At 40.6% G+C, this 25,860-nt stretch overlaps 1 protein-coding gene across 4 annotated transcripts; it reads right to left on the bottom strand.

Annotated features, from left to right (window-relative positions):
* Positions 1 to 1,881: 1,881 nt before the first annotated feature.
* E2f8 (E2F transcription factor 8) lies at positions 1,882 to 20,635 on the bottom strand. Of its 4 annotated transcripts, none has more exons than XM_090348007.1 (13): positions 20,520 to 20,635; positions 18,565 to 18,690; positions 15,545 to 15,823; positions 14,723 to 14,879; positions 13,295 to 13,609; positions 12,709 to 12,870; positions 10,570 to 10,707; positions 8,095 to 8,298; positions 7,728 to 7,815; positions 6,999 to 7,530; positions 3,421 to 3,553; positions 2,899 to 3,299; positions 1,882 to 2,563 (listed from the first exon to the last, which is right to left on the bottom strand). In XM_090348007.1, the coding sequence occupies exons 2-13, from the start codon at positions 18,577 to 18,579 to the stop codon at positions 2,381 to 2,383; spliced, it is 2,607 nt and encodes an 868-aa protein (XP_090204133.1). In that variant the 5' UTR covers positions 18,580 to 18,690; positions 20,520 to 20,635; the 3' UTR covers positions 1,882 to 2,380. The 4 variants fall into 4 exon arrangements, with proteins under 4 accessions (XP_090204133.1, XP_090204132.1, XP_090204135.1 ...); XM_090348006.1 differs by lacking the exon at positions 20,520 to 20,635 and adding an exon at positions 19,903 to 20,148; XM_090348009.1 differs by lacking the exons at positions 3,421 to 3,553; positions 20,520 to 20,635 and adding an exon at positions 19,903 to 20,148 and having other exon boundaries at positions 2,899 to 3,228.
* Positions 20,636 to 25,860: the final 5,225 nt, after the last annotated feature.

The following is a 25,860-nucleotide window of genomic DNA, read 5'->3' as shown; positions in this document are numbered from 1 at the left end:
TTATCAATTCTCAAAATGCATTTTGTCCCATAACAATGGGTCTAGCTACCTTATAACCCCACCATACCACCCTTGGACATGTAGCCAAAGAAGTATAGGTCAGCATATAAGATTGATACCTGCATACCCATGCTTATTGCAGCTCTGTTCACTCACAACAGCCATGCTGTGGAATCAGCCAGGATGTTCAACAGCTAATAGATAAATAAGAATTTATGATCTATAATATATATATATATATATATAGTGTATGTTCTGTATATGTAACAAAACCCACCAAATGCTATTTGAAAAAACTGAGGGATAATTTTATTGCAGCTCTGTTCACAACAGCCAAGCTGTGGAATCAGCCAGGATGTTCAATAGCTGATAGACAGATAAAGAGTTTATGATCTATAATATACATACATAGTGTATGATCTGTATCTCTACATAACAAAACCCACCTAATGCGATTTGAAAAAACTGAGGGAGGACATGGGAATATAACAGAGGATGAATTTGTTTAAAGAACATCGTACATATCTATAAAATTATCCCAAAGAAACCTCCTCATATTATTAATGCATTTTAAGAGTAGCAGGAGAATTGGTGTCTGATCTTCCTCAGTGGAGAGAAGGAAGACTAGGTAGGTGCAGGTTATCTGGGGTAGGGCAGTGAAGCTCCTGCCTCTCATCTCTAATCCCCAGAGAGGAATGGAAATCACATGGCATGTAGAGGGGTATCCTTGGTACCAGCTTATTTTTTTAAATGAAATAAACTTTTGAAGCCCAATGTTGCTCACACTTATAACCCTAGTTCCTCAAGAGTCTGGAATCTTTTGAAAATATACCCAACTTAAAGAAATAAATGACAAGTGGTAGGACGTGGCTCAATGGTAGAGTACTTGTTTTTCATTTGAAGCACCCTATGTCTGAGTCTGAGTCTCAGCACTTGGGGGAAAAATAAAACTGTACTAAAGGAACAGTTAATTTTATTTCTTCTTTGTATTTTCTGAATTCGCTGTAATAAGCACTTTTTTTTTTTTTTTTTTTGGTGCCAGTCCTAGGACTTGGACTTAAGGGCCTGAACATTGTCCCTTAGCTTTTCTGCAGGATAGGCTCTACCAATTGAGCCACAGCTCTACGTCCAGCTTTTTGGTAGTTTCTTGGAGATAAAAGTCTCATAGACTTTCCTGCTTGGGCTGACTTTGAACCACAACCCTCAGATCTCAGCTTCCTGAGTAGCTAGGATTACTCGCTAGCTAGTTGTGATTTACTACAACCCAGGCCATTTTATATTATTCAGCTACCACAGAAAATTGTCAAGGGAACAAGGAGATACACATTTAACACACAAAGCTTATGCCTTCTCTGGAGCTCTTCAGAGCATAAGTGTGGTGGCTCCCTATGAGTGGGGAAATCATAATCTTTAAGGTTATTCTCCTTTCTCTGGGGCTAGACAATTCATAAAGGGTAGTGGAAGAATTGGTGTCTGATCATTGTCAGTGGAGAGCAAGAAGCCTGGGATAGGTTATACTTAGGTAGGGCAGTAAAGCTCCTGCTTTTCACCTCTCATTTCCAAGGGAGAAGTGGAAAGCATATGGGGCTTATAAAGGTTAGTTTGGTCAAGTACCAGCCATAGTCATTATTCCAAGCAAAACCAAGGGCCTCAAGAGAGGAAGAGGATAGAAACTTTTTATACATTTGTCATATCTAAGTCCCATGATGTATTCTTCACGTAATCTGCCTCTGAGAATCAAGTTTTTCTCCCAACAGCGCCTAAATGGCCAAATGAAAATGTTAACTACATTTTAGAAAAGTTTTAATTTGAACAACTTATGATTAAAAATACATTTTATAAATAATTTTCCATAGACTTGATTGAGGATTGTTGCAAACTCTACAAAAAGACACACTGCAACACCAACGGATTAAAGAAATTACAAAAAAATATAGCTATAGCCCTCCTATTAAAAATACATTATACATCACACAGCATTTTCTTTGTGCAAAAAGTATGAGAGTGCTGTGTTAGGCACACTAAACATATTCACTCAAACAGAAGTAAACTTTAATACAGTTACTTTGCATAATAATGTAGGCACAGCTGAAATAATGAATCTTCCCCCCCACAAGTTAATATACCTTAGTTCAACATTTTACTTTTATTTTGTAGGATTGAAGGCTGAACTTGGCCTTATACAAATGTGTGTGTGCGTGTGTGTGTGCATGCGCACACGCATATATATGCGTGTATGCAAGTATTAAAACAAGTATCTGCTTTGACATTGAGTAAACCTCAATGTATATTTACAGTATTTTGAGAGATGGTGTTCTCCAAAGCAGTCTGTGTACATCTTCTCTATTAAATAGCTCTTTAGAAGAATCAAATAAATCAATTAATGGACATCTTCTGTTGAGACTTCCAGTTTCCGCTGTGGGACAAAGAGAGTTCCAAAGGAGGTCTTATTAGCACCATCAAAATCCATGCAGGATGGGCCAGACAGCTTGGATGGTCCACCTGGGGTACGGAAGAAACTTTCAGCCACTAATTGTGACCCTTTGGGTGTTACAGGAACAGGCTGGTTGGAAAGAATAGGAAAAAAAAGGGTCAAATTCCCAAAGAAACATGTGCCAGCTGACTTAGAACACGGGGCTAGATAAGTTGCAAGTTGGAAAACAAGCATATCTGAAAATTGGCTAGGAAAACCTTTATAAGGTTTTATATTATCAATTATTTTTGCTAAAAGGAGACAAAAACCTCATAATAAGGACTTCTTAAGTGCTCTTCCTGGGTCTGGAAGGAGGGTGGGCCTTCTATCACTCACTTTGCTATCCTTCCTCTCTCTAAAGTCTTCTATGGTAAGATACCTGGGGCATGCTAATTCTAGGAATAATTAAATGAAACCACTCTTACCTGTTGTGCCCCTGTCACAGCAACTGATTGTCCATTCGGTTGGCACTGGCCTGGGACTGGTGAGTCATGGTTGGTGGCCCTTCCTTGCTGAGAGCCTGGATTTTCTGGTACAGTACTACCTGTTTCTATTCTTGGGGACACAGGAACAGTTCCTGTACCAGGCCCAGGACTGGAAGACACCTGTACACTGGGAGAGATGAGTCCCAAGTGTTGCAAGGTAAAGTTTACTATGGCTGAGCTTGGGTTCTGGACAGGAATGGGGTGGCTCGAAGTGAGAGCCGGGCTGTTCCCAACAGGTACGGCTGCCACAGGAGTTGGTGAAACCATTAGCTTCAAAGGTGTCACATGAAAAGAGGGAAAATTAACAGCAGTAAGTTCAGATGATGTCACTGGGATAACACCTGGAAAAAAAGGGGGGTAGGGAAGAGTTCTTAAAAGCACAGCCTATTTGTCTGGGAAGTTTATAAGGCATAAGTGAACTTAAGACGGGCTTATGTTTGTAAGTGTTCTGCATATACTTACCTGCAATGGGTGAGCCGTAGATCCTTTGATTTGGGGAAAGTGTACCTGAGTTTTCTTTACTAGATAAAATGGATTCTGCCCCCAGGGATGAGCACTGAGTAAGAGGGATTAGGTATCCTGATGGGAACAAGGTCTAGAAAACAAGGAGGAAGGAATTATTTTATAGAAAAATCTCACAGCAAAAAAAAGGCCATCTGTCACTTCCAGGACAATATCCTTTGACTGTTTTTCTCACCAACCCAAGGTTTCCATTAGCTTGGAATACAGGCAGTTCTGCCACCCAGATACCAAAAGACAATTTCTTCCCACTCATTCCAGTATTTGCCCTGGAATAATACAGAATATTGATTTCTTAAATGCTCACCCGCATACTCCCCTTATATTGATATCCTAAATACTGCTATTTTCTGCTGTGATGTGATAATGTCAGAACCAAGTTTAATGGAGGCCAATGACAGCTATGACAACTTTGGATTTTTAACTATTGCTCTTAAATTGAGTAGGGTCATCAGTTCGCAGGGACGCTTGATTCATGCTCAAATATATTTAGGAAATGCTTAAACAAAAGCAGTGTCTTTATTACAGATTTTTTCTAGATGCTTTATATGGACATGAATCTCCAAGTGGGGCTTACTGCAATAACCATTTCCAGATTATTTGGCAAACAGGTTTTTGGTAAGGCTATTAAAAAGAGCTCATACCAAAACGGAATAAAAAACATTTTAAGCAATGTTGGTTTAAAGAAAAGAGTGGCCAAACTACAGTCTAGGGGGTATATCTAATTCTCTGCTTCGTCTTGTCAGGGTTTCTTTGGAACACAGTCATGCCCATCATTTATGTGCTGTCTGTGGCTGCTAGCCTGCTACACTGGCAGAGTTGAGTTGGTACAACAGCCAGCCAAACATATTTACTATCTGGCCCTTTCTAGGAAGTCTGTTGACCCAATTTAGACCAAAGGAATTATACAAGTATCAACTTTTTTCTAGCACATGACTGCTTATTCTGATGATACCAAGCAAGCTCATATAAAAGTACTTCAGAGGTTGAAAAGGACAGAACAAAAGGAGATCTGATTCATACTAGAGTTGCAGAATGTCATCAGGAAAAGAAAAACTTCAGCAATAAAGTAAGTAATTGTAGAAAAGGCTTGTGGGCCTCCCATTCTGCCTGTTAAATCTCTGTCTTCTCCAAACAGAAGGCATCTCTGTGGGTGGCTAAACTGCTTGAAAAGTCTGCTTTAGCCTCTCTATGCTCAGGAATGGTGAAAGTTAAAAGCAACGCTTATAAATTGGGGGAGGGGAAGGGGAGTCCTTTTTATCTTCCTTCAAACTGATTTCCTCTCCATTGCCAGAACAACAATCCATACTTTGATCTCTCTCCTAATAGGTCTTTCCCTCGGGAATCAGAGAATTTAGAATTTACAAAGCTGAAAATACACCAAAGGTTTAAATTTTGTTTCTTAAAGTCAAAAATAGAGAAAAAAATTTTAAACACAGATGCTCTGTTATTTTAGCTATATCCTTGGTGAGGTAAGTTATTACCATCACTGGTTTAACTGAAGCCTTCAGTAAAACCCATATTACCTTCATAATTATGTTTGAATAATAAATAATTGTCTCAATATAAATTATACTTAGAACAGTTTTTCGTACTATAATGCCAATTCTATTTGGGAAAACATTTAAAAATTATTAGCCTTAAGGAATGTATTTAACAGATTTCCCCTTGAACATTACCTCTTCTAGCCCAGACATCCTGACTCCCCCTTGTACCTTCAAATTCTGTTTTGTTTTCCCTATGGTTCTTATCATCCTTTAGTTGATAAATTTGTGTTTGTTTATATACTGTCTTCTCTCTACCCCTAGAGAATCTGGATTCTTGGCAAATGTTTGTAGGAATGAATTAGTACAAGAAGCTCTCTATCTCTTGTTGTTGTTGTTCTGTTCAGTTCATGCTAAAAAGGGTCAAAATGAACCCAAAGAGGTTAAACAAAAACAAAAACATCGAGTTTCATTGGAAAATCAACCCACAAAACGCTAATCCTGAATGACTCAGAGAGCAACAGGAGATATTTATTCAATCATACCCATTGTTCCAAAGAGATTATGGACCTCCCAGAAAATTGAATGAAGCCAGAGCCACCTGATTTCCCCCCCAGCATGCATATTAAATGCAAAAATGATACTATGTGAGATAATACATGTTTTGAATGGTTTCTATGAGGCCATCCATCCTCAGAGAAAATTTGGCAAACTCTAAAGCTCCCTTAATAACCAGCTACAGATAATGCCATTCAGTTGAAACACTGTCTTAAAAGGTTCACAAACCTCTTTAAGTGTATTGTCATGTAAGAAATTCACTAATCTCACAGAAACTGTCATGTGGCCATGGGCAAGTACTTAGAAGCAACCACAACTAAAGATGGTGCAGGGTTAGATCTGAATTCAGAGCACAGTTTCTCTACTCAGTAAGTGTGCAGGACAAATATGTGGAAGTTGCTTTTCTTTTTCTTTTTTTGCCAGACCTGGGCAAAAAAAGCCAGACCTGGGCTTGAGCTCAGGGCCCAAACCCTGTCCTTGGATTTTCTCAAGGCTAGAGCCCTACCACTTGAGTCACAGTACCACTTCTGGCCTTTTCTATGTATGTGGTATCGAGGAATTAGACTCGGGTCTTTGTGTATGCTAGGGAAGCACTCCACCATTAGGCCAAACTCACAAGCACTCCACCATTAGGCCAAACTTCTGGCCCAGAATAAGTTAATAAACATAAGATATAGAGAAGAAAATAACTTGAATTAACAAGAGGGGCAAAATGAGAGTAACTTGTTCTTCCATGTTTAATTGACTTTACTCGGTAACACTCTTTCATAAATAACTGTTCTAAGACAAAAGAATAAGACAATGTCTCTAAAAGAACCTAATACCTATGACATCTGCTCTGTGGACAGACATTCAGTGTTAATTCTTTCCTCAGCTAATTTCCTCTGGGGTTAAAAAAAATTTACCTAGAATGTCAACAGTTGTAGAAATCAAGGCATCCAAGAAACATACCAGTTACCCAGATTAGTTTGTCTTTTCCATTTATATTGATTGACATTTGAGGTAGGAACTGAAAATGGGGAACATATTATCTTCTAGGCAATAGATGCCAGGTACGTGACATCAAACAAACACTGAAGAATGACTCAGAAAGCAGGAGTCACCAGAATCCTATGTCTGCTTATAAATTATTTATGACTTCATGACAGTTGTTTGCATTCCAGTATGCCATGGAGAAATGGACTTGTGGACAACCACCTGTGATGCTTTAAAAAGAGCAAGTAATCCCTTCCTCTGAAGGTTAAAAATGACTCTGCCTTCATCATAGTCAGAGGATTAGCTGTCCAGGCCTCTTTTAGATTATGGGATGCTAAGGAACAGTTCCTTGTCTTCTGATATACTACTGTTCTTTGATCTGCTAAATTTCACAAGCCACCAAATTTTTCTCTTTGAATAGACTGGGATATATATATATATATATATATATATATATATATATATATATATGTATGTTAAAGCACAATTTAAGGTTGTACTTACTGTGGAGACATTTTCAAGTCCTTTTAAGTCCTCTTTAAATTTCTTTTGGGATCCACTGTCCTCCAGAACATTTGCTCTCTTGGAGCACTTTTCTCCAACTGCTTCCCTGGTTCGGTTTTTTGCACCTTGTCTCTCAGCTGAAGGCAGCAAGCTTCCAGGTCTGGAGGAGGCACTGGTCTTTGTGGCATCATTGGTGACCTTTTCAGTGGGGGGATCTGTGGAGTCGCTTGACCCAGTAGTTTTAGAGGGATGGGTGGAGCAAACTGTCGGGCTCAGGCCTTGGGGCGGTGTTATCGTTTGGGCTTGGGCAGGTTGCAAGTAGATGGCATAGGATGGGCCTGAAGAGGCCTGAGGTAGGATCACGGGCACTGCTGATGACAAGGGGCTAGGGATCAGGGGAACCACCCCTAGAGACTGGATCAGGGATGGTGCCATCAGCTCTAGCTCAGCATTTACTGGGGCATCCACAGGAGCCACTGGTTTATAGTGCCCAGATCTTGCTAGCTGTACTTTCACTTTCTTTCTGGGTTCACTGAAAGAAAAGATTTAGATCATTAATATAATGGAAACACATTTTCTCCTAAATGTTCTATCACTTTGAACCCCAGGTTAAAGCCATTACAGAAACTATCTTCTTTGTAGTTTCCAAAGCTAGTGCCTACGCAAACGATTCTAGTAACATAATGTGAACGTAATTCACTCTATCACTAAAAAGCACTATCAACTTACCTTGATTGCTCTTCTAACTGCATTTTGCAAATAGCTGCAAGTTGATCCATTTTACTTGGGAAGGATGGAGAATTCTGAGAACTCTCAGCTAGCAAAATACAAAGGGGGTATGTGTTAATGCTTAAGAATGAACATTCACACTAAGCTTGCCCCCCAAACTATATAGCAGTTAAACAATGAGTCCTACAAATGGCCATTTAAAAAAGAATAATGTATACATAAGTTAGATGTAAGACTTAGGGCCCTTGTGGAAAGATAGTGAAAGATTTCTCTTAACAAACATTGCTAAAATCAGTTAAGCTATAGAAACCAATTAGATCAAAAGGTATTCTTCCTAGCAGTCCTCTGACATTTCTGGAAAACGTACCTTTGTTGTTCTTGACAGGGCTACTGGGAGCAGAATTTATCTTCCTCCGATCACTCTCTATACTCTTTACCAGTTTGATAAGAGATGGATGTCGAGTAAAGTTTGGTTTCCCACGTGTGGAAAAGAGGTTTTTGGCACAGTTCTCTTTTGTAGACTGCCTCACCTCCAAATCAGAGGTGGCAATGGGGGTGATTGGGCTGGGCTCTGAAATAGAAAAAGATCTGTTTTAAAGAGGGATGGTTTCAGCTTCCTTCTAAGGTATGAAATCAAAATGTTCCAAAATGATTATTGAGCAGCTGTGCTACTCTCCCTCGGGCTTTCTTTTGTCAGATGTACTCTGACACACAGTATTTCATGCTGTACTTCTGAAACCACGTTGTACCAATCCTTTTGGATTCAAGGGGGAGTGGTTTATGAATCTCCTTTTGATGAAGACGTGCATTTGGAATGTTCAAGTCTCTTATACAATATAAAATCTATTTGGATATAACTTAAATGCATCCTCCTGTAAACCTTAAATCATACCTAGATTACATACAATACTGAATATAACCTGCATTGCATGTAAGTAGTTGTGATACTGTATTACTTAGGAAATAATGATCAGAAAAGGTCTATATATATTCAGTGCAGACAAAAATTTAAAATTTCACCATTTTCACTGAGTACCGGTGGCTCATGCTTGTAATAAATACTAGCTTCTCAGGAAGTTGAGATCTAAGGATTGCTGTTTGAAACCAACCTTGGCAGGAAAGCCTACCGGAATATTTACTCCACTAATTTAATTTTTAAAAAGCTGGAAGCTTTGGCTCAAGCAGTAGAGCACCAGCCTCAAGGGAAAAACAAACAAACAAACAAACAAACAAACAAACACTTCAGGGATGGTGCCAGATACTCAGTGCAAACCCCAGGACTAGCAAAAAAAATCAATATTTTCAATTTATTATTAGTTTAATCCTTGCATGTGGAATGTTCAGATTATAACCAATGAAGAGCTACACTTTAGTCATGCTTCACTTTTTTTTCATTTTCTTTCTTGGTGATGTATTAAAAACTATATGTCTTGGCTGGGCATCAGTGGCTCACATTTATAATCCTAGCTACTCAAGGAGAATTGAGATCCAAAGTCAGCCTGGTCAGGAAAGTCCATGAGATTCTTATCTCTAGTTAATCACCAAAAAATAAAAAAAGAAAAAACAAGTGGAGCTGTGGCTCAAAGTGGCAGAGCACTAGCCTTGAACACAAAAGTTCAGGGACAGCACCCAGGCCCTTAGTTCAAGCCCCAGAACTGGCACTAACCCTCCCCCTACCAAATTATATGTCTTTTCATGAGACCTGATGAATATAATCCTTATACCTGCTCTACTGGTTAGGCTATTCTTGGGACATATACCCAGAGAGCAGAGCAGAGACACACAACATCTGATGCAAGATCTCTCAACTAGCAGCATGAGGGTCTCTAGTATACATCTGGTTAGTGCAGTTCCAGAACCTTCATTCCAAATTCCTGACACAAAGGATCTCTCCCTGAAATGTAGTTTAAAATTTCAGTAATCCTGCAAAGGTGCCATAGTTTTCCTACTTCACAGAAGAGGAAACTGAGTCTTGGAGAAGTAACTTGCATGAGGATACACAGCTAACAGGTGGTAGAGTTGAGATTGGAACCTAAGTCTCTCCCTCTTTCTGTGGCTCACATTCTTGCTATTTTCCAGTGCTTCTGTGGGTAGATATGATGAAATGCTAAAATATCAGCATTACAGTGTTGAGATGAGTACTAGAAATCTCTACCTTGAAACCAGATTGGACTCATTCTTATTCTCAGTGTGTTACAAGTTCTTGATGTTATTACTGAGAAGAATAATGAGAGGAATTGTGTCTTATGCACCCTGATGCTTTCCACTTTTTAAATCCATTCACATTCAAATTTTACTTCCTGGACACAAGGTGAGAGAAGGTGGTTATGCAGATCATATGTCTAATGTCACCAATAGCCAACTCTATATGGGCACTCATCTTTACTTTTACAGTCATTTAAAAGTATTCTTTCCGCATGGTATCCCTAATATGTGGCTATTAAATCCAAAGAGTACAAGAGCAAAAGGACTCAATAACTGCATACCCAAAGCTATGAACGTGGTAATGGAAATATAAACATAACTATATAGACATAAAAACCTATGACTCTATATACATAATGTTTTATTTCTTAAATTAATATGTTTCTATGACATACAAACCCTTAGCCTAATTTTGATTAAGTTCTAAATACTAAGTCCCAGTGATTGTAAATAGAGATTCCCTCCTTGAACACTTGCTTGTTAAACTTGTCATTTAAAATATGATGTAAAAATCAACATTAATAAATTCTTAAAAAAAAAGTATTCTTTCTATGTGAAGCTGGTAAGGAAAATCTCTCTAAATGTGCATTATTCAAAAAAAAAAAAGACTTAAAAAAAGAAAGAACAAAATACATACCGCTGCTGTTTGGACTGATTTCTGGGCCTGTCCATTTAAAAGCCGGTTTTCTTCCTCTTTCCTCTGTAACATGAACTTTCTTAATAAGATTCAGGCTACTCAGAACATTAGCTATATCATACAATCTCCTAATTTTTGCTAGGAGAAAAAAAAAGATATATGTCATTTAACCGAATAATGAAAGATCAAAAGACTTGCTTCATAAGAAATTCATGTATATTCTAAAAGCTGTCATGTCAAAGCCAGACAGGAACATCTGACTCCTTTTAAGTTATTCTAGTCCTGCCCCTTTAATTAAAACAAAGAAGAAGTCTAAAATATTTAAAAGACAGTTGCCGCTGGTCTTGAATTTTGTAATGACAATATACTTTGAAAACAAAAAATAATGATGAAATAACACTACTTATAAAAACTTGCCATTTCTAGATAGCTTCTAAGGAGTCAGAAGACCTTTTATGAACACGTAGAAATAAAGCATCAATGGTACATATATTATTTTTCTATTCACAATAGTATATACAACAAGATTTCTTTCATAACATTAAGTGTGGAGAATTCTGTACCCCTAAGAACATTTGTAAATTTTTAAATTCTTAAGTGATAGGTAAGGAATAGATTTGTTAACTCTACAAATCTCATGTTTTACAAATGTTTTTTGTTACAGAGTCTGTTTACTTTTGTTTGATAGTACAAAATTACAAAAGAAGTCTCTTTCACAACCATTTTAGAAGGTTTTGAATTCCCTGAGGATGTAGCAAATTATACATCTGCAGTTCCAGAAATAGCTAGCTTTCAATCCTATGACTAACCAGTGAAAGAGGGAGCTGAAAACTGTCTGATGACTCAGAAAAAAAAAAAAAAAAAAAAAAAAACAACCAAACAGGTGCCCCATTCGTAGTACAGGGACGTGTTTTCTCAAATTGCAGATCTCCCAAGCCAATTGTCGTTACTCTCTACTTAGTTCTGTCTTGAAATAGTACATTACCAATCTAGGGATGTCTGAATATACTCCTGAGACTAGAATAGCTTTACAAGATAGGAAGAAATTTCCAGGTGAGTTCCTAGGAAATTTTCATGATCTCTGAGTTTGAGTCAGGGTGACTCTTCCTCATTACATGGCCTGTGTCCAGTCTAAACTCCAGAAGAGAAAAATGATCACCAGACATCTCTCCCAGGCTGAGCACTTCTTTCTATACTATTTCTCTATTCCTTGGGGAAGTTCCTGAAAAGTCTGGCACAAGATCAAGGCAAAGACTATTAGGAACCTAATTTAGAGTCCCTTCCAAATTTAAGGTAATTTGGCTAAAACTCTTCTTTCAAAACTACCACGCCAGGCCAGGAGCATGTCCAAGTGATAGCATGCTCACCTAGCATGCAAAAGCCTTGGGTTTGATTCCCTGGGTTCAATTCCCTGGAACCACATACACAGAAAAAGCCAGAAGTGGTGCTGTGGCTCAAGTGGCAGAGTGCTAACCTTGAGCAAAAAGTGTCCAAGGACAGTGCCCAGACCCAAGACTGGCAAAAAACAAAAAACAAGCCTAACGGGCCATCTATGTGGCAGGTCCCCCATCTATGTGGGGGATATTTTTTATTTTATTTAATTTATTTACTTTTGCCAGACCTGGGGACTGGCCTGAGCACTGTCCTTGGGCTTTCCTCAAGGCTAGAGCTCTACCACTTGAGCCACAGCACCACTTCTGGCTTTCCTATGTATGTGGTACTGATGAATTGAATCCGGATCTTTGTGCATGCTAGGCAAGCACTCTACACTAGGCCAAACTCCCCAGCCTGAGGGATATTTTTTATAGGAGTTATTTATACCCTCACACATCAGTATTAGTGCAGAAAGCAGAGATCAAAGAACCTGGCCAGTTTTACTTTACAATTTATTGCTTATTCCAATCTTAGATTTTATGACTTTTGTTACAGTATCACATGAAACTAAAGTATCCAACAAATAAGAATAGTTATACATATCTTTGATCCCCACAAATTAGCTGTAGGGGTACTACCACACCTGCTGAAAAGTGAAGGTAGGCAGGATGTGTTCAGTGCTGTATACATTTGGAAATCAGCTAAGAACTGAAACATTATTGGTTGTGATTAGGCTTAAGCTCCGCAGAAGTTGGTAACACTTACTTTTAAACTTGCTTTTATCCAAATCTTCCACATGGTCTTCCCCAATTAAAATCTTGGCAGCAATTTCTAAGCTTACTATCTGAGGCGTTGACACTAAAAACAGCATCACAAATTTCTGGCTCATCACTCTTAAGGACTTATCTTTGCGGCTGTTTACAGAAGCTTTTGGGAAAGATGAAGATTAGAGAATTAAAATTCATGAAGGGACAAGTGACTTCTAAAATGACAAGGCTAAAAATACAACCACTTGATCATCCAGCTGACAACTGCAGTGTTTTGGCATTACAGCCAAGTAGCTGTACTAAAGAGAGCAGGCTCCATAGGGTCTTTTCTTGATACCTGTGAGAAATGTCTGAACTTTTCTTTCTTTTCACTGGGGATTGAACTTACACTCACAGCACTCTATCCTTGTGCCATATACCTAGTCTTTTGATTTGTTTTTCTAGTTTATCGGATAGTGTCTCACACCAACTTTCCCCAGGATGGCCTCCCACCACAGTCCTCATCTCTGTCTTTCAAGTAGCTCTGATTACATGATGGTGTCATCTTTCTTAGTTAGTATGAACTTTTCCATGGCATCTCTTACCTGCCCGAAATTCCACTCCCGGAAGTTCAACAAAACACACGTCCTGGTGTCCATTCTGGCCAGTGTTTGATTTGATGATATGATCCTCAATACTGTAACTCTTAATAAAGTCAAACTCTTGTTCATACTCTTTCTTTTTGATCATCATAATCTGTTCAGCATACTTATTTTCTTCTCCGACGCTCTTCAGAGTACCAAGGGTTTTGTTGAGATTGTGTCGCCCATGCCAAGTGTACCTGTTTTTGGCAAGGCGGCTCACCATGTGTAAACTCTCTAAGACATTCACTATATCATAAATTCGCCGACGTTCAACATCTACAAAGAATAGGACTGTATGTCAGTAGGTCACTTTGGTGTTTTAGAAGTGAGTCACTTCTTCTATGGGCTTTTAATCAATAGATTCAACATAATATAATTTTGTTTACTACTGAAAGCAATAGTGTGAAGGTGGGAGAGGCAAGGCTGGGTTCTCACAGGGTTGAAATGAATGACTAATGAATTAGAGAGGCAACATCCATTGATGATCTAATATGTACCAAGGCTCAGACACTTTTATCCTAACTTGTGAAGCAGGTACTTTAATGACCAGGACAAAACTAACTAGCTTACTTAGGGAATATAAATCTTCATACTCTACATCCCACACTTCCTAACACACACACACACACACACACACACACACACACACACACACACACACACGCATGCGCGCACGCATACCTGCCTATAACATACAAAAGACCTAAATGGATGAGATTTTAGAAAAAAACGTAAGAATGACTTAAAAAAATGGGTATACAAAAAATTAAGCAAAACCCACTTTGAGTCTAATTTCTACTATCTCCTCCCTACTACTAACAAGTAACTTGTGACTTGCACAACCTAGTTAAAATTGAATTTATCTGGTGCAGCACACATCTTCAAGTTTAAGATTAAGTTTTGCATAAGACTTTCCAAAAATATCTCTAATTTTCCATGCATTCTTTTTAGGTATAACTAGATTCAGGTCTATGAAAGACACACCATTTTTGCCAAACACCGGCATACTCGTCAAATCAGTCTTCAGTCCAGTGTTGGTAGCAGAGTAGCAGGAAGCACAACCTGATTCTACCTACAGGAGCTGCCAACCAATATAATAACCAAGAACACTTTGGCTTTTCAAGAAAAGGATCAAGAGGAAAGCTCAGAGTTGGAGCTGTCTGTGAAACAAGTCAGACAATAACGTTGTCTTTGTGTTTTGACAACCTCAGCCAAAAGCAATCATCATGTTCATGTTTCTGAGATTCATTGAAATTAAAAGCCATTCATCTTTATTCACGAATAGCATTTGACACCTATCAATTCCCTTATTTATGTCTGCTACAAACACTGGTTCTAAGCATGCAAGTGAAGGAATTAAATCCTTTTTAGCAAACTTATTGTACTTACTAAGTTCTTCAGCTACCTCATCAAGACAGATGTCATTATTCACAGCAGGATTGGGATAATTAGGATAGCGGGCTAAGAACTTGTGACATAACAATCCTAAACTTTTATCTTTTCGACTTGGTTGAGATTTCTCATATTCATCTCCAGATAAGTGTTCCTACAAAGGAAAAGGTAAATAACATTTTATTCTAACACATTTTTTCCAGATTTATTAGGGACTCTAACCTAACACCTCTTCTATACCTTTTCTATACATGCTAAGCTTACATAGCTACAAAATAGGAGATTAAAAAAAAAAAAAGACAAGGTTGGGAAAGCCAGTACAAATTGCTTAGCAAAATCCAAAAGCTGGAATGAAAGTCATTCAAAGGTTCAGAACTGCCAGTGTTTGTATTTGTGGGGGTCAGGAATGTTCATGGAGTTTAGTAACTCCAGAGTTAGTGTAGTAACTCACCAGAGAGCAGTGGTAATATTATACTGCTGGCACTTGTTTTTGTTTTTTTTTTTTTTTATTCCCCCTGGTCCTGGCACTTCAACTCTAGGCGTGGGCCCTCTCCTGGAGCTTCTTTGGCTTAGGCTAGCACTCTATCACTTGAGCCATAGTGGCACTTACAACTTTTTCTGAATAGTTTATTGGAAATAAGAGTGACATAGACTTTTCTTCCTCACCTGGCTTCGAACCATGATCCGCAGATCTCAGCCTCTTGAGTAGCTAGAATTACAAGCATTAGCCCCAGTGTGTAGCACTTGCTGGCACTTCTGCAACAGCTTCAAAAACTGCCCTTCCTCCCCCATTCCCAAGCTAGTCCTCTGAAAACCTACATGTAAACAGTCTTTGGCCTCAGGTAATCCACTTCTATTGTCAAACAGTCCTCTTTTCTGATCTCTGCTTCGGATCTCAGGGCTCACAGCACTGATAAGCATTTTCAGGTTGGCTGTTGGTGTCCATGGTTCTCCCTGGGATGCCTCCTTGGGTTTGGTGGGCGTGGTTAAAGGGCCAAAATCAGGCTGTATCTCAGGTAGAGCTATATTCGCCTTAGTGGACTCTTTCAGAGGGGTTTTCATCAATCCCCTTTTATGTGGTTCAAAAAAGAGGTTTTCCTAGGTCAAAAGAAGTAAATAATTAAATCTCTTGTGAAATAGGACTTATCAGATAACTTTTGATTCTAAAATTATACGATATAGAGAATATTGCTTTAAAAAAAGCCTGATGAGATTGCAAAAGTTGACTATGAAATGTATTCCAATAATTAGCTTGACACTTAACACCTATTCTATTTTATCTGTTCCTTTGTTTTTAGATGGGGTTTTGTTGTACCACCCAGCCTGGTCTCAAACTTACAACCCTCCTGCCTCAACCTCTACAGTGCTGGGATGACTGGCTGTTACTACATTCTAGAGTTTAAGTTTCTCATTTTCAGTTTTGCAAAAGTATGGATCTCAGTGGATGGAACTAGAACAAATTGTGTTGAGATAAGCCAAGATGAAAGAGACAAAAGGCACATCGTCTCCCTCATATGCAGGTATTGGATCTAAACGATGCAAGGATGATGATGGAACAGAGAGAATGAGAGAAAAAGGGAACAAAAAAATCCCTAGCAAAGGGAAGAAATGGTTTCATTGCTAATAATCAAAGAGTTAAAAACCTTTCACTCTATGTAAGTCTAGAGGTTTTTGTATATTCCAACATTTATAAATTTTGTAGATTAGAATGACAATGCTTAGTATTATAAAAGCAAAAAAGTGATTGTGATAGTTGCTAAGAATGACTCTGGCACAGTACTGTAACATATATGCAACCACTTACTCATAACAATAAAAAAAAAAGTAGTTCTAAATGTTTTCATTTAATTCATGCCTTATTAGGACTTAAGCCTTTCAATTAACTTTTGGTTAATTTCTGACTAATTTGAATTTATTTCTAATTCTATTTTGAAATAATTTTAGATTTAAAGAAGAGTTCTAAAGATAGCTTAGAGTTCACATGTATCCTTCCCTTATCTTCCTCTTATAGGTCTGATCATTTTAAGTGATGACCCCAAACCCAAGAAGCAACTTTTATTAGTAAGACCTGTAGAACAGAAATCATTATCTACTTACTATAATGGATGCATCTAGTGAGTGCTGAATTAAATACCACTTACATGCAGGAGGAGGAGAACCAAGCAGATAAGGGGGAGAGCTAGCAAATGTCAGATTTATCTACAAAGTCCTCAGTACTTAAAAGCAGGATTGACTTCTAGCCAGAAAAGTCTGCAGTTTCAACATCTACTTTCTTACTGTACCCTAGGAGAAATGGGGCCAAGAGAAGTAAAACTAGCTTCCCAGAGTCACAAAGCTAGCTTCTAGAAGAAGTAGGACTGCCATTGGGACAAAAGAGGATAAGTTATGGAGGCCTGGAGTTTGGCCTAGTAGTAGAGTGCTTGCTTAGCATGCACGAAGACCCAAGTTTGGTTTGATTCCTTGGTCCCATATACACAGAAACAAGCCAGAAATAGTGCTATGGTTCAAGTGGTAGAACTCTACCCTTGAGAAAGTCCAAGGACAACGCTCAGGCCCTGAGACCAAGCCCAGGACTGGCCAAAAAAAAAAAAAAAGGAGGATAAGTTAAAAAAAAAAACTGATGGAGACTTATGTCCATGTCCATAAGGGACTTCATACAATTTTTTTCTATCTGTATCAATTTTAGAGGAAAATTCTTGAATGGCTATACATGAAAAAAATAGAGCCCCACTTAATTCTTTAATAACTTTAGAAATACAGATTAATGATACTATTTTCTACAAAGGATTCATCAAGAGCTTTTCTATGTGTAATTTTACTAGATCTTGCCAAAGATGACATCGGGTGGAATGAGGACACACATGACTAGAACATAGATATTCCCATGCCATGCCACCTATGGAGTATTTACACACATTCATGTGGTGGATCCCATGAGGGTTCCTTGCCCAAGGAGATACCCAAAGAAGTACTGACCTAAGGAGAGAGGGCTTCTAAAAACTGCATATCTTGGCCTCACCGTAGCAGGAACAATAGTGATTCTCTTCTTTTACTAATATCTAATACCTTTAGGAAGTTTTTATGTAAGTTCACTTTTTTAAAAAAAGTCAGTAGTTGATTCCACCTCACGAGTCTTTAGTCACACCGATAAAAACAACAATTGCATGCTCAGATTTCTTTATACCCTGGAAGAACATGTCCACAGTGGCTTAAGATTAAAAAAAAAAATCTTGGGGCCAGGAGTTTGGCCTAGTGTTAGAGTGCTTGCCTAGCATGCATGAAGATCCAGGTTCGATTCCTTGGTACCACATACATAGAGAAAAAGCCAGAAATGTGCTAAGGCTCAAGTGGTAGAGCTCTAGCCTTGAGAAAAAAAAAAAAAGAAAAGAACCCAAGGACAGTGCTCAGACCCTGAGTCCAAGCCCAGGCAAGTCCAACTGGCAAAATATATATATATATATATATATATATATATATATATATCAATATATATATATATCAGTAATTGAATACATATATCCTTGTTGACACTTCCTTCATAATTTTAAAATATATTTATGTCTTAAATAGTAAACAAGCCTCAATATTTAAAGAAGTTGACAATTTCATAGAAAATTGTCTTAAAAAGAAATCATATTTAGTAAAGACAAATGCCTGTTCTGAAATCATTAAACCAGAACCACTTTAGTAATAGTGAGCACCCCACTTCTCTTCAAATATTAAAATATCCTTCCTTCTGGATTTTTTTTGAAAAGGATAATCAAAATCGAACATTAAGAAGACACTAGAAGATAAAACGTTAAACTGCAGTGGTGAAAATACAGAAGTTAAAACAATACCTTTTCGTTCTCCATTCTGTCAATTTCTCATACATTTAGTGTTCCTTTAAAAATAAAAAATCTGGAGCTCCTCTTCAATCCTCCGTTCAAGTATTCCAATCAATTCTAACAAAAAGTTTAATATCCCTAAAAAAAAAAAAAAGAAAAAGGAAATAGAAAAGGAGAAAATCAAGAACGAGAAGATCTGAAAATTCCTTCACAGACGCAAGAGGTTGGGGACACAAGAGGTCACGGTAACAAAGACTAATAAAATTACAAAATAGACTTAGATCTTATTCCTGATTAGAGATAGCATCACTGGGCAGAGAACCCCAACAGGTAAATTCCTTCATAAAACTCATCTACTGCCTAAAGACTTCTAACAACCACAAAATTTTCAGTGACAGCCCTCTCCCATCCGTGTAGAAGGCGGGCCATTCTCCCGCTCCCACCAAATACATTGTAGCAAGCACCCACCTGTCCACAGATCCGGGCCTGGGCTCTGGGTCGAGCACACCAGTTCAGGTTCTGGATGAGCACACAGGACCCCAAGTATCTCAACACCCGTCTGCATCTAGACGTTTGAATGTCTCCCCTAATATACACGTGCGCAGACGCAGTAATAACGTTTTGGGAAGTTGCTTGATATGAAACTGCTAAATTCTGCTCCAAATCGCTAAGCGTACTGCTAGGCATTTAAAAGACGCCTTATAATTAATACTTCTTTTTTTTTTTTCCTTTACAGAAAAACTTCCTTAAAGATTCAGAGCGCTTCGTACTCCCTGCTCAGGTGGCCGATTCACGTCGGGATGTTCGACTCCACCACGACGGGCAGCTTTTGCTCAGTAAGGCAACCAGGTACAGTCCCCACGCCGTCACCAGCTCCGCGCCCAGAGCGCTTATCCCCTCCTCCCCGGGAAACTGCACCGCCCTCCGTCAGGCCGCCAGTCCACAGCCCGCCCGACAGTTCCTAGATAGCATCCCTGTGGTTTCCAGAGCAACGATTCCCGTCCAATCAGAGAGCCCGGCTCCAGGCCTGCGATTGGCTGACGGCTCTAGGGGCGTGGCCGGACCTTCCGCCTCCGATTTAAAAATTTGGCGCGGAAAGCCGGACCGTGGCCGGCACCGCCCCTTAGTTGCGCGGGGCTTGAGCGCGGGCAAACCCGCGCCCGGAACCAAGGCATCCCCGCCCCTCCCCCTTACTCGCCCCCCGCCCTTCTGCGCGGGAGCTCAGCTCCTCCCTCCAAGGCCCCCGGCGGAGCGAGAGGCGGGAAACGGCCGCCGCCGCCGCCGCTGCCCGCCCAAGCTCGCTCCTGTTGCCGGCAGTCCTGGCGCCGCGTCCCTCTGCGTTCCGCTGACCTGTCAGTCCACCTCACAGTTGGATCCGGCGGGGGCCGATCCCGAAGTCCTGGGTACTCCTTATCCTCCCAAGGCTCTAGACTCAGGGTGTCTGCGGGGCAGTCAAGTCTTTTCCCGCCGCGCCGAGGTGGGGTGCCGGAGGGAAACGCCGGGACCAGGACTGGCGGGCCGGCGGGCGGGCCTAGGGAACGTGACCGTCCAGGAGCAGTCAAGTCCCCGATTTGAAATTAACCCGCTCCCGGCGCGAGCCGCTCCCGCGGGCTAGAAGGGCCGCTCCCCTCCCCCACGCCCGCTCTTCCCGGCCCGGACCCCGCGCGCCAATCGGAGACACTCCACACCAGCTGCCGGCGAATCAGGGTGCAGGCGCCGCCCTCGGGTTCCGCCTTCGCAGCGGAGCTGGCGGTGGGAGTGGGGGGGGGGGTTAGAAAGTTCTGCAACTTTTTTTTTTTGTTTGTTTTAAATACATCCCTTAGCCTTTATCTTTGCTCGAAGTTGAGGGCAGGGGGACTGGGGGATGAAATGTGGCCTGCACACGGCAAGCAAGCGGAGACGCGGGCGCCCTGCGATTCTAGATTGGGTCCATCTCACCATCGTAGGGCAGCCGGGGATTCGCTCACCTGCCCTCCGGACCCCAGCACACCCATTCATTCCTTCTTCCATCCCGGGCACGTCTTCTATTGCGCTGCTCAGTAACCGCTCGCCTGGATTAAACAGAAATTGGTGTGCAGAAGACGCCTTGGCTATTGGTGCCCAAATTCACTGGACGCGGGGGCTTTGGTCCGTTTGCGAGAATTCAGGTGTGGAAGCGGACGGGGGCAAAGTAAAGCTGAAAACCCGCCAAGCCTGTCCAGGAGTCCCGCGTCTTCCCTCCTAGTCTCTCTCCCACTCCTTTCCTCTTCCTTGTTGTCCTTTCTCGTTTTCCTGTTTCTCTCTTCCTTGTTTCCAAGCCTCGGGTGGCATCAGCCTGGTATATTGTAGAGTTCTATAGTAACACCAAGGTTAAGAGACCCTATAGTCCAAAGTACTTAACTGTAGAAGGGGAAACCGAGGCCGGCGGGCACCAGGGCGCTGCCTTGTTCCGCCTGGATTTTTGGCATCCGTGTTGATTTACTGTTTTATTCTCTATTTGAAAGCGGTTCCTCTTTTCTGGAGACCTGTGCTGGGGTTGCTGGACCGCATGTGCTGTCCAGCCTCTTCAAGGTGGGGGTGGGGGGGACCCTCCAGGACTGTTTAGATTCTTCCGCCTGTATAATCTTACATCTTTAAACTCCATCAAGACCCGCGGCCAAGCCAAGTCCCTTCGCTTCACTGGCGTGTCAATGAATCATCCGTTGCTGACTTGCAGCGCGAGACATTATTTTTTCTTGGACCGGGGTAAGGGCAGGGATAATCTCACACTAACGGGGGGAGGGGTGGGTTTAGGTAGTGGCATTTTCTCACGGACTACAGCCACCAGATGGTTAGTGCTTTCTTTATGTGCTTCTAGTGGCCATAGGAGTGGCGAGTACCTGGGTATCCAGCTTCAGGATGTTTCAGTCTGAAAATTGGCCTTTCAAGGGCTGTGCAAAAGGAGCCGGTTTTCTGTAGGTCTTGGGTGTAAAATAACACAGGCACAGAGCAGAGTCCCATCGCCGATAGTGTAGAGCCCCTGATTCTTACAGAGCACAGGTAGATCTTTGCTGCAACAGGTGAGATTTAAAAGCATCAACAAAAGGAGCATGGCCGGTGCTTACCTGCCTCCCAGATTATCGACCATACCTTTCCTCCTACCCATCCGAGTCCCAGTGAGCCCTAGGTCCCTTTTTTTTTTTTTTTTTTTTTTTTTGATACTCGCCAGTAGCATCTGGCCTTGTTTCAGAGATGCAGGGCCATTCACACTACAGGTGTCTTAAGTGTTGAGTATCAATAAGGCAAATAGTGCCGGTGACATTTACCAGATGATGACATCTTGCTTCCTCAGCTCAGGTGATAAAATATGAATTATGATCTGGCAAATGAAGCTGAGAATTGTAAAATGATAAGGGCTGGGACTTGAGGTCAACTCTGTGTCACTCCTCAGTGCTTTCCACCATGCTGTCCCCATTTTATTCATTTCTCTTAAAAATATTTTCAGTAGTAGTACGAAGGAATTCAATTCAACGTCTTTGGTTTATGAGTACAATACATCTTGGTCAATGTCATCTGTCCCATCACTCCCCCTCCCCCATTCTGTCCCCAGCCACCTACCCCTTTCAAGTTACCTGGTTCTAGACACCATTTTTTAACAGAAGAAAATGGAGGTCATGAAAGTTTTAAGTGACAGGCAACTTAGCTGTAGAGCCGACATTAGAATCCAAGTCTTACCTTGCTTCCATTTCACAAATCTCAACCTATTGCCTTTGAAAACTCTTTGTGAAAGAACTGTTAGTGATACCTTAGGCCAATTCATAACGATTTTAATTACTCCCTAAATACAAAATGGTGAAGGTGTCACTCTTACTGAGTGACAGTTGTTGTGTCTTACTGAAGCATGTGCAATCATCAAACACGTAGTGGGCCTATTCAGAGTGATATGGTTTTGAAACCTCAACTACCCTTTCATATACAGGCAGTTTAAAGAAGGGGAGTAGCTTATTAGGAGAGCTCTTGCCTCATGGGTATGAAGTCCTGAGTTTGATCCCTAGCATCACAAACCAAAACACAGAAAAACCTATAGTTGTGTATGTTGTGTAATCTGTGTCTCACTGAAGTTAGACCAGTTTTTATTTTCCTGTCTATGCTTCCATTCGTGTAGGTTGCACAACTCAGAGGGCTGATAAGTTGTGTAACACATTCAACAATATGTAAGGTATTATGAAAGAGGCTATCAAAGGTAAAAGGAAATCATGGGTGTCATCTGATGTGCCTAGATTCAAAGGTAACAGTTGGTATTTCCAAAGGAGTGACTAAAGAGTCATTCACTGGGTGTGAAAAACTCTGGCAACACCTTCTTCAATGACTAAGGGAGATGAGGGGTTAGGGAAGGACTTGCTTTAGTTGTGAGTTCCTAGATCCCTTTGGTCTTTCTTGTACTCCTTCCCTTCACCTCTCAGGTACTTATATTTCCATCTCTACTTTTTGCCCAGTAGGATCATTCAGGTTTGTGAGTTATTTTTCTGCAGCATGTGTTGGCACAGCCACTACATAACACAAATCCCCATGTGCTGGGTTGAACTACAGCTGCTCACAACATAATTTCACCCTTCACTTCTTTCAATAAGGTGGCTACTCTTCCAGCAAATGAATGGTACCAGCTTGAATTTGGACTGGGTTTAAAGAGGATGACTTCAACAGGGAAGAGATCCAGGCAATCAGAGCTGGTCAGGCAGACTGTGAAGCTAGGCTTGGTCAGAGCGTGTGTCAGGTGGGCATGAAATAACTTGCAAGAAACTCCTAGTGAATCCTGGATAGGTATTTGTAGCCATGGACTCAGCTGCAGTAGCAACAGTTGCTGACATTTATTGAGCAATTATGGCTCCTTTTCAAAAAAAAAGATTTTGGGAATACAAAATAACTACTAAAGACTTATAGAACTGAATTCTATCAGTGGATTCTAATCTAAAAATGGTCATACAGCTTATCAGTAGGTTGAAAGAACACAGTTTTCCAAGATCCAGGGTATTAAGTCTATGGCTAGGTTCCTGGGAGTAGGGATGGGCATTTGCTACATAAAAAAAAAAAAAAAAGTCCTCCTTGATAGGCTGTGAGTTTGGTAGAGTGCTCGCCTAGCATGCATGAAGCCCTGGGTTCGATTCCTTGGTACCACATACACAGAAAGAGCCAGAAGTGGTGCTGTGGCTCAAGTGGCAGCTAGCCCTGAGCAAAAACTGTCCAAGGACAATGCTCAGGCCCTGAGTTCAAGCACCAAGGCTGGCACAAAAAAAAATTCTCCTTGAATAGAGAAATCCTATATATTCTCTGATCAGCTGTTGTTGTTTTGGCTTATATCCTGCAGTGATACCTATCTGTGCTGATCCCCTTCAAGTAAATTCCTCCCATCATGCTCCTCACCATAGCCCTGTAACCGACTTTCTGTTATAGACACTTCCCACCTGTGCACCAGCATGTTCCTGCAGGATAGAGAGAGGACTTTTTGTCTCCCCTGTGTCCAGCCAGATGTCTGATCCAGAGCAGTCACTTGAGTGCTGGTTGGGTTCATGCTCTGCTGTAGAATGTTATCTCTCAACAAGTAGGAATTTTATTTTTGAATATATCTTTAGTGCTAAATTCAATATCTGACACGTAATACATACTTAGTGCTTCATGAGTTCCTAATTACTCCTTTTTTTTTTTTTTTGTGGGTCATGGGGCTTGAACTCGGCTTGGGCGCTGTCCCTTAGCTCTTTAGCTCAAGGCTACCGCCCTACTCTTGAGCCAAGCCCCACTTCCCACTTTCTAGAGGTTAATTGGAGATAAGAGTCTCAGGTCCTTTTGTGCCCGGGCTGGCTTTGAACCTTGATCCTCAGGTCTCGGCCTCCTGAGTAGCTAGGATTACAGCTAATTATTGCTTTTTTTTTTTTTTTTTTTTTTTTTTTGCCAGTCCTGGGTTTGGGCTCAGGGCCTGAGCACTGCCCCTGGATTTTCTCAAGGCTAGGGCTCTACCACTTGAGCCACAGCACCGCTTCTGGCTTTTTGCTACGTATGTGGTACTGAGGAATCAAACCCGGGTCTTCGTGCATGCTAGGCAAGCACTCTACCACTAGGCCAAACTCCCGGCCCCTAATTATTGCTTTTTAAATGGTAGGTTTTTCTTTTAAATCTTAGGTAGATACTTCTGTTTAACTTATTCTTTCACTGAAAAATGACATACTTTACACCTATTGTGCTCTCAAGTCCTGATTTAGGGGCTGGGTGTGTACAATGAGTGAGACAAGGTCTTTCCCATTTGGAGTTTATAGTCATACAATAGAACAGTGCCAGATGCAAAATAGTAGCTGTTATTAATATTTTCTTACCTTCTGCTTTATCATGTAGCAGTATGCCTTTTGTATGTCTTACATTTCCAGTACTTAAAAGAAAATTCTGTAGTTTTCTTTCCTAGTAATCCAAGCTCTTGTTTTCCCTTTTCAGCCATGAGTAAATGTTCTTTAGCCCAGGGACTATATGGGTACTAGTTACAGGACATAATGGATTCTTTTGTGATCCTATCCACAAAACCAAACTCACTTGCCAAGAGCTTTCTCCTTCTCTTTCCCTGTTCTGAACCTCATTTTCTTTTTTTGAAGATTGTAGACTTATTTGGACAAATTGTCTGCCTCTCAGAATCCTTCAAGTTTGCTTCTTTGGAGCCACCGGAGGCTGCCTTGTTCCTCCTGGTGTAATCATTGAAGTCAGCTTAAATTAGGCTGTTGAGCTTCAGCAGGCCTCCAGTTGGGCACTGGGCAGGCAGAACATGCTGCAGATCAGCTGTCAATCTGACACATCCTTCCTGCATGAAGTTTTCTATAGGCAGTTACCAAGCACTGTAACAGGTGAACCTGAACCCTGGTACTCAGTCTTGAAATCAGAGCCTTGGGTTCACTTTCTGGGCTTGCTTGCTCACAACTACCTCTCTACCTCTAGCCTATAAGAATTCCTTTAAAGTTAGGTTTTGAAGATTTAATTTGACTTGCTATAGTTATAGTCTCAGTACCCGAAAAGTAGAAACAAAGCGCATAAAATTTATCAATATGGAAATTGGTTAGAACAAATCACTCCGCTTACAATCATATTTATTAATGAATTACATTTGTATTTGCCCATAAAATGGATTGTTCTACAAGTTCTATTTAAATGTACTAAGCTTTTGCTCTCAGTTCAATCACTGAAACAAGAATATTCTTGTTTAAATATTTATTCAAAGAATATGAAATGACATTGCTTTTTTTCTGATGAAGAGAAAGGTATTTGTTATCCAAAACTGTTTCATGTTACCTAAAATTTCTGAATGTTAGTTATCTC

Source organism: Megascapheus bottae, chromosome 16 (assembly GCF_031878675.1).
Source record: "Megascapheus bottae isolate mThoBot1 chromosome 16, mThoBot2.hap1, whole genome shotgun sequence".
In the NCBI taxonomy this organism is placed as follows: domain Eukaryota; kingdom Metazoa; phylum Chordata; class Mammalia; order Rodentia; family Geomyidae; genus Megascapheus; species Megascapheus bottae.
The sequence above is the reverse complement of the archived record's forward strand: the minus strand, read 5'-3'. Positions and strand labels throughout refer to the sequence as shown.

Excerpts from the sequence above, each read along its gene's own strand:
- E2f8 (XM_090348010.1), bottom strand. The coding sequence starts at position 19,239 with ATGCCTAGCAGTACGCTTAGCGATTTGGAGCAGAATTTAGCAGTTTCA. Across the intron at positions 13,610-14,722 it reads TGAGGTAGCTGAAGAACTTA|ATGTTGAACGTCGGCGAATT; the intron begins GTAAGTACAATA and ends TATTCTTTGTAG. Across the intron at positions 12,871-13,294 it reads GGGAGTGGAATTTCGGGCAG|CTTCTGTAAACAGCCGCAAA; the intron begins GTAAGAGATGCC and ends CTTTCCCAAAAG.